At 31.2% G+C, this 6,889-nt stretch overlaps 1 protein-coding gene and 1 long non-coding RNA gene across 2 annotated transcripts; one reads left to right on the forward strand and one right to left on the reverse strand.

Annotated features, from left to right (window-relative positions):
* The first annotated feature begins 624 nt into the window (after window positions 1-624).
* LOC141535745 (uncharacterized) lies at window positions 625-2,378 on the forward strand. Its single transcript, XR_012480639.1, has 2 exons — window positions 625-2,100; window positions 2,148-2,378. It is a non-coding gene; the product is annotated as an uncharacterized LOC141535745 (long non-coding RNA).
* Window positions 2,379-2,643: 265 nt separating this feature from the next.
* Window positions 2,644-3,609, reverse strand: LOC141536120 (uncharacterized). The gene is made up of 3 exons (XM_074256383.1): window positions 3,182-3,609; window positions 3,077-3,118; window positions 2,644-3,001 (listed from the first exon to the last, which is right to left on the reverse strand). Exons 1-3 carry the CDS (start codon window positions 3,230-3,232, stop codon window positions 2,765-2,767), a joined length of 330 nt encoding a protein of 109 aa, XP_074112484.1. The 5' UTR covers window positions 3,233-3,609; the 3' UTR covers window positions 2,644-2,764.
* Window positions 3,610-6,889: the final 3,280 nt, after the last annotated feature.

Below are 6,889 nucleotides of genomic sequence, written 5' to 3' on the forward strand. Positions count from 1 at the left end.
TATTCCCGCTGTAATATCTCCGTAAAACTAATCAGCTCTTTAACTAAGAAATTTCCATTAAATTGAGTGAATGTAACTTTATTCAAAAATTTTTTATTTTTGTGCTCGAGAAACATGACATTAAGTTAGCTGTCATTTGACAATTTTTTAATTTTCTTTAACAAAAAAATTTGTTCTAAAAAATTATTTCAAAAAAATTGCATTTTTAATTTATTAAAAGTTCTACAAGTCCCTTTTTTTAATAATTTTTTTTTTTTGCTAAAATTAATTTGTTAAAGAAAATTAAAACAATTGTGAAGTGACAGCTAAATTTAATGTCATTCGTGAAACTACGTTGAATACTGCAAGTTTCATAAAAAACTATTGATTCTATCAGAAGATATCACAATTTAAAAAATTGTCGTTTTTGTTATTGTAAAAGAATTTATTCCCCTCCGACGAACAGAAAATCAGTATCCACATTATGGGCAGTAAGTAAGAAAGCTTCAGATCACATGTTGGCCGATCCGGCTCCGTCTCGGCTAACAATTGCATGTGATCTGAGACATTTCTTGCTTTCCTGCCTTAGGTATTTAAATATACTGTAACAGGGTAAAATTACCCTTAATCAATAAGTCACCGAATATCGATAATTATTCGACATAGCACTGGCGCGTCTCGATCTTCGGGCCTAAAGGGAGAATAGGAGGGGGTGAGTTTGGGTTAAAATAGGTGAGCCGTGCAGTGGAACAGGGAGAAGTAGTGTGACCGCCAGACTGAGTTCCACGGAGATCAAAAAGGACCGTTCCCGAGAGTACTGACGAGACGAAGGAAGCCAACTACAACTAGGACTTCATCCTCAACGAATGAGTTAGATCATCGTTTTGTTCGTCAAGGTGTCAATTATTGCTCTGTGGGAAGGAAGTGGACCGCGGTTTATCCAATGCCCAGTTACTTCTCCTAATTATTTATCAATTGGATCGTTTAATCGACGATTATTAATAGATTAATAGTGAAACATTTGCTAGTTTTGGATTTAGTGATTTTCATGGGGGTTTATACCCTAGGATCACTCAATCGACCTTGCGGGGAAATTTTAATAACTAGAAATAATCCATTAATAAATTAACATCCGAAAATTTCGTTAATTTTATTGTTGTAATTTTTATAACAATTAACTTAGTAAAATTGATTAATTTTTGTCATTGAAAAAAAAAATCGACAATTTTTTATTCGTGGAATTTTGGTCAAGCGTCAGTTTTGTGTCGCAGTAAATTCCAATACCCAAGGTCAAGCAAAAACAGCTAGCGAATGTTTTAATAATTGAAATTGACTATTTCGACTCGTGTCGAATTTTTATAATTGATAAAACAATCAGAAAATTGTTGATAATATTTCATATTAAGAATTAATTACTAAGAATGTTTTATATTAAGAAAATAAGTAATTATTGAAATCAAGATAGATAAGAAAACTATTAAGATTATTTTATATTGAGAATTAATTGTTAAGATTATTATATTTAGAATTTATTATTGAAAATAAGATAGATCGGAAAATTATTAAGTATTAATTGTTAAGAATGTTATTGTAAGAATTTATTATTGAAAAACAATACCGATCGAAAAATTTATTAAGAAGGTTATATTAGGAATTTTTATCGAAATTATTATATTATAAAATTATTTTTTTGACACGTATAAATTAAGTAAATTTTGGGGATTAAGTCCGTAAAGTAATTAAATTAAAATAAATGACACTTGATAATTGTCAGCGTGGATATTAAGTCCAAGTAATCAGTGATATTGAGTCAAGGTCAACACGAAAAAAAGTTTAGTAAGAAATTGGTCATTATATAGGAATTTTCGTTTCACCGATAGCCAATGATTGAGTAAAATAAAAATAAATTGTAATTAATTTAAAATCATTTTTTAAATTAAAAATAAATTATTTAAGCGAAGTGTGGGTTATGTGTGTGAAGAATTGAACGGGTTATGCGTGATAGAGAGTGTTAATAGTGTTAAGTTCGGTAGTCCTGTGGACTTAATTTTAAGTTGTAAAGTGTGGAGTTAGTTTTGGTCGTCCGGTGGACGTTAAATTTTAAGTTTAGTTCTAAGACAGGTGTGGGAGACCGTTTGTTCGAAAAAGCCCAATTAGTTCTAAGACAGGTGTGGGAGACCGTTTGTTCGAAAAAGCCCAATTAGTTCTAAGACAGGTGTGGGAGACCGTTTGTTCGAAAAAGCCCGTCTAGTCATCGTATCGTCAATTGGAGGTTCGTTTGTAAATATCGTTTATTTCGCAGTTATTCTCCGCTTCGTTAGATTATAAGTGTGTGTGAGCGCTTAAATTTGTTAAGTTTGTTAGATTTTTATTGTTAATAAAACTGATCAGATTGTTAATTGAATTTTTATTATTTAACAGCACCTTCCTCCACTCTCTCTACCCTAAGATAAGTTTTCTCAGCTCTGGACCGGTTCCAGGAACCGTGATTAATAATCCTGGTGGCGCCCTGATAATTTTTATTGTTGTTAGTTTTGTTAGTTAATTTTAAAATTGATTAGGGGCTAACCTGAGCAGGTAAAACTGTTACAATACTATCGCTGAAACTTAAAAATTTTTTGATTAGATGTCCATTTATAATTACAAGAAGTTCAAACCAAAAAATATCTTTTTAACAAAATATTTATTTTAACAACAAGTATTTATAAGCGTTGATTTACATTTTTAGTTCAATATAGAAATATATAATAATTAAAAAACAATAGATTTTTAATAATAGTTTATATCAGTCAGTTTTATCTTCAAAGACATTTAATGAATCGAAACTAGACGATGATACTTGCTTTTTTAAATTTAAATTTTGCTCTAACATTGTGTGAAAATTTTTATATTCTTCAACTAAAGCTGGATCCACAGAATTTGATAAATGCTTTTGATGATTCACTGTGGCGTTCAACAACAATTCCAGCAAACTCCGATTCATATGCCGAAATTCGTCAGAGTTACTGTAAACTTTTATTTTCTGTAAAAAAAATTTTCCAAGTTATTTTACATAATTTTGTTTTCGTAGAAAAATATATTTTTCATTTAAACTTACCGGAGGTTTGAGAAAAAAATTTTCCTGCAACGTCGGACTCGGCTGTGTAAAATAACTTGTTAAGATTATAAAAAGAAGCAGATGAAGGTTAAACTTTTAGCTTACCTGATTATTCAGTATAAAAACAGCGGTAGAAATTATTAATAATTTAAGCATCTTGATTGACTTCTATCTATTTCACTAGAATCGTTCAAATTTAATATTGATTTTTTTACCATATATATTTTAACACTTCTATTTACTAAGAAGCTAAATTAAAATAATAAATATTGTTTTAACGACACTAAATAGAATAGACTGAACACTTAAATAAACAACAATACATGCGTGATTTGAATTTCGTTTGAAATAGTTGGAATAATTTATTTAACTCGGGGAAAACATGTACCGAGAGCTACGGGAAAACCGATACCAAGAGCAAGAGAATTGAGATTTAAATTAGAATATATGAATATTTTTAAAATTGAATATTATAATGGCGTTTTTAGGCAATCTGTTTATAAGTTAATGTCCATGATGAATAGTTGATCGCTTTCAAATAAATTATTATAGATACGTTATCTCGTTATCAATAAAAACCATCTTATGGATTATGTCCAATAGATATCTAATGACATAACAGTATTTCGTGGAACATTTGTCATTTCAACCTATCTAGTTGTAAATATATGAATTTAATCTAGTTTTTGAAAATTTTGTTCTTCAAGGACATGGTATTCGATTCGAACCTAAAGTATATTTGAATTTAAAATAATTTGTATTCATCAAATAATTTTTTCCACATACAGACACATATTCAACGGACACAATTCAAGTCCAAATTTCTTTTTTCTATTTTTTTTTTTTTTTTTTGTTTAAAGAGAAATTAAATAACAGAAGAGTCCAAGCTTATCAACTGACACCCTTTTCGCGCCATATCTATGAGAACTTGGCCAACTATAGAATCCGTGAGATGTCGCTCTTAGTAGCATATAATTGCGCAACCTTTCTGGCAAGGTGTAGAAATTTTGATTATCTATTGGCACTAATTCGAATTTCTATGTTAATACTACTTCAGAATTTTCAAAAGTTCTTCGATACCCAACCGATCAGTTAAGAATTCTAACAAGTATTTAACGGCGAATTTAATTTGTTTATAAATTTTAAATATGCAAAAAAATGTTAATTAAAAACTAAATTATCTTTGAAACTATTGATTTGACGTGTAAAGTTTTTGCAAAAAAATTTTTTAACTTAAGAAAAGCTACAACTCCCTTTTTTTTAAATCTCCGTACGGCCAATATATCATTAGTTATAAATTATAAACAATCGAAGCTGTGTAGACAAATTGATATTGCGAGCTGAAAAATTATCTGATCGTGAATTTTTTGTTCTTTAATAGATTTCTGACATTAAAACGAACATTTTAAGCTTTTGATAAAGTATTTATCTCAAAAATTCGATTTTTCAACGCCAAAAAACCGATTGAAGGTGCAAGATGAATCAAATAGAGACATTTTTACTTCAGAAAATCGTTTCATTTTGGTCACGCGTCTCGCACTATGAGGTGTGCAAAATAGAAAAGAAAAATTGAACAATAAGAAATAGAAAAGAAAAATACAATAGCTAGATTACTGTTAAATCTACTAAAAAGAACCTAAAAATAATATTGCGAGCTTTGAGAAAGTAGTTGACAGTGGTCGCGAGATAAACGCCAAGTAGAATGCTGTCTCAGTGTTATCATAGCAAAAGAGGGGAATAAGTCGCTAATTAGAGCCAGATTAAACGCTTGTCCTGGGAGCCATTTTCCTTGACTCATCTCTCTTGTGTTCTCTTGATTCTCTTGCGCAACCGCCACCTTTTCTTTGGTATATGAGTGTGAATATAAGAGTGCGCAAGCCATTTGAGCTTACCTATACTACACCAAGTTTCCTCTACTCAGCAATATGCTTACTGAGGTCTCTTTAAATCCAGCGCGGGTACTGAGGGAACTTAAAACTATTCTCAACTCACCTAGTGGTGAACACTCTCTGGACAAGAGGGCTGAGGGTACAAGCGAGGATCACCAACGGCAAGTCTCGACCTTCCGTTGGTAGGGATACGAGTAGAGGGCTTAATGAAAAGTGTTTGCCCCGTAAAAGTTAAGATTAATTCGCGCTCGGGGGGTGGTTACCGCGGTAATCAGCACGTAACAGTGGTTTTCTACTCTTACTTTAAGTAACTATTCATTTTATTAATAATTTTCATTATTATACCTAACTACACTAACAAATTAATTTTTCAATTTATTCGACAATATGCCCTGTAAATTACTGAGTAGTTAAAACGATGCGCTGTGAAAAATAAATTATTAAATCATTTGTCAAAAATTTACTTAAGAGTAATTACTAATCACTAGAAATGTGTCCGAATAGTTTCGGAATCGAATTGAATAAAATATTATTATTCGATTGGAAATTCAAATAATCGCACATCCCTACTGAAAAGCATTTTGATAGCGCCCGTAAAAGCCATTAAATTATTTTCAATTTTAACGATTTGAATTCTCAAAAAATTTTCAAAGCGTGAAGTTAAAAGTCAGAATTCGGAAAATATTATAGTATAAAACCAAAATTTTGACTTACAAATATTTTCATTTAATTGTATTTGAACCGCAAGATTTTGAAGAAATTTCAGAAAAAAAGATGATAACAAAAATGATCTGTAAATAATTCAAACGTTTAAAATATCTGTGAAAAATAAAACCCGTGGATTTGAAGACAAATGGGAAACTATGAAGGTTGAGCACTCCTGGAACGAGGGGTTAATTTGGCGACACCTAGTTTCATTAACAACGCCATTAAAAGTAATGGCCGGCTTGGGGTAAGAAGGGTAAGCGAGTACAGAGGGGCAGAAAAGAGCGAGGTGGCTAGAATAAGATAAAATTACCTTCAGATACTGATGATAGTAGAGGAAGAAAATTTTGTGGGAAGCAACCTCTGGTCTAGGGGATCTGGAGATTCTAATTACGAAAGAGGACCTTGATGGAGAATTGCTGGCTGATATTTTCTCTTACTCTCTCGCCCATAAACTTTCCGTATCTGAGTTTCTTGTTCTCCCTTATTACATATATACAGATATTTGTGAACCACGCGCTTTAGTACTTGACTAATATATGTATGTATATGTATAAAGTGCATTTATATCTATATGCTACACTTATCTAGGGATAGTTGGTACTACTCGTCGGTATCCAGATATCTGGGCTCACAGGGGATACGCGGTGTAGTGGGAGAAATTCAAAGACAGAGACACTGAAAGATAGGAGTGAAACGGGAGATCTGAGAATGAGAGACCTAGTAATATCTCACATCCAAGTTAAGCGGCATAATTGCTCTCACGGGTGAGACTCGGAATTCATGGCTAATTTATTTGCAACGATGCATCAGAGACGCCATATAATGTACGGTAAAATGTTCGATTCTCTGTATACATATATAAATATATATATATATAAATTACTCAACAGTAAATCCCAAGCTGATGCTATTAAAATACTATTTGTTCTTTTTATCATAGCTAAGCTTTGAATATTTTCACTGCACGCCTCAAATTGAGACTGTGCTTAAAAATTTATAAATAAAAATCATGCAGCACGATCGTCTTCAATTTTTTGACAATTTTTTTACTACAAATAATTATATATACTATTTAATTATTAGTTATCAGTAGAAATTTTTAGCCAAGCAGCTGAATCTTTAGTTTCCTTGACACTCAAATCCAATATTGACGTTAATGATAAAAAGCGGCGCGATAGTATTCATATATCAAATACTTGAAAACAAAGTTAAGAAG

Source organism: Cotesia typhae, unplaced genomic scaffold (assembly GCF_013202065.1).
Source record: "Cotesia typhae breed Kobodo isofemale line unplaced genomic scaffold, CoteBio_Ctyphae scaffold_152, whole genome shotgun sequence".
NCBI lineage: Eukaryota > Metazoa > Arthropoda > Insecta > Hymenoptera > Braconidae > Cotesia > Cotesia typhae.

Bases quoted from the DNA above. Each gene is read 5' to 3' on its own strand.
- LOC141536120 (XM_074256383.1), bottom strand. From the start codon at position 3,232: ATGCTTAAATTATTAATAATTTCTACCGCTGTTTTTATACTGAATAAT. The intron at 3,119-3,181 runs GTAAGCTAAAAG...TATTTTACACAG, and splicing joins TTTTTATACTGAATAATCAG to CCGAGTCCGACGTTGCAGGA. The intron at 3,002-3,076 runs GTAAGTTTAAAT...TTTTTTTTACAG, and splicing joins ATTTTTTTCTCAAACCTCCG to AAAATAAAAGTTTACAGTAA.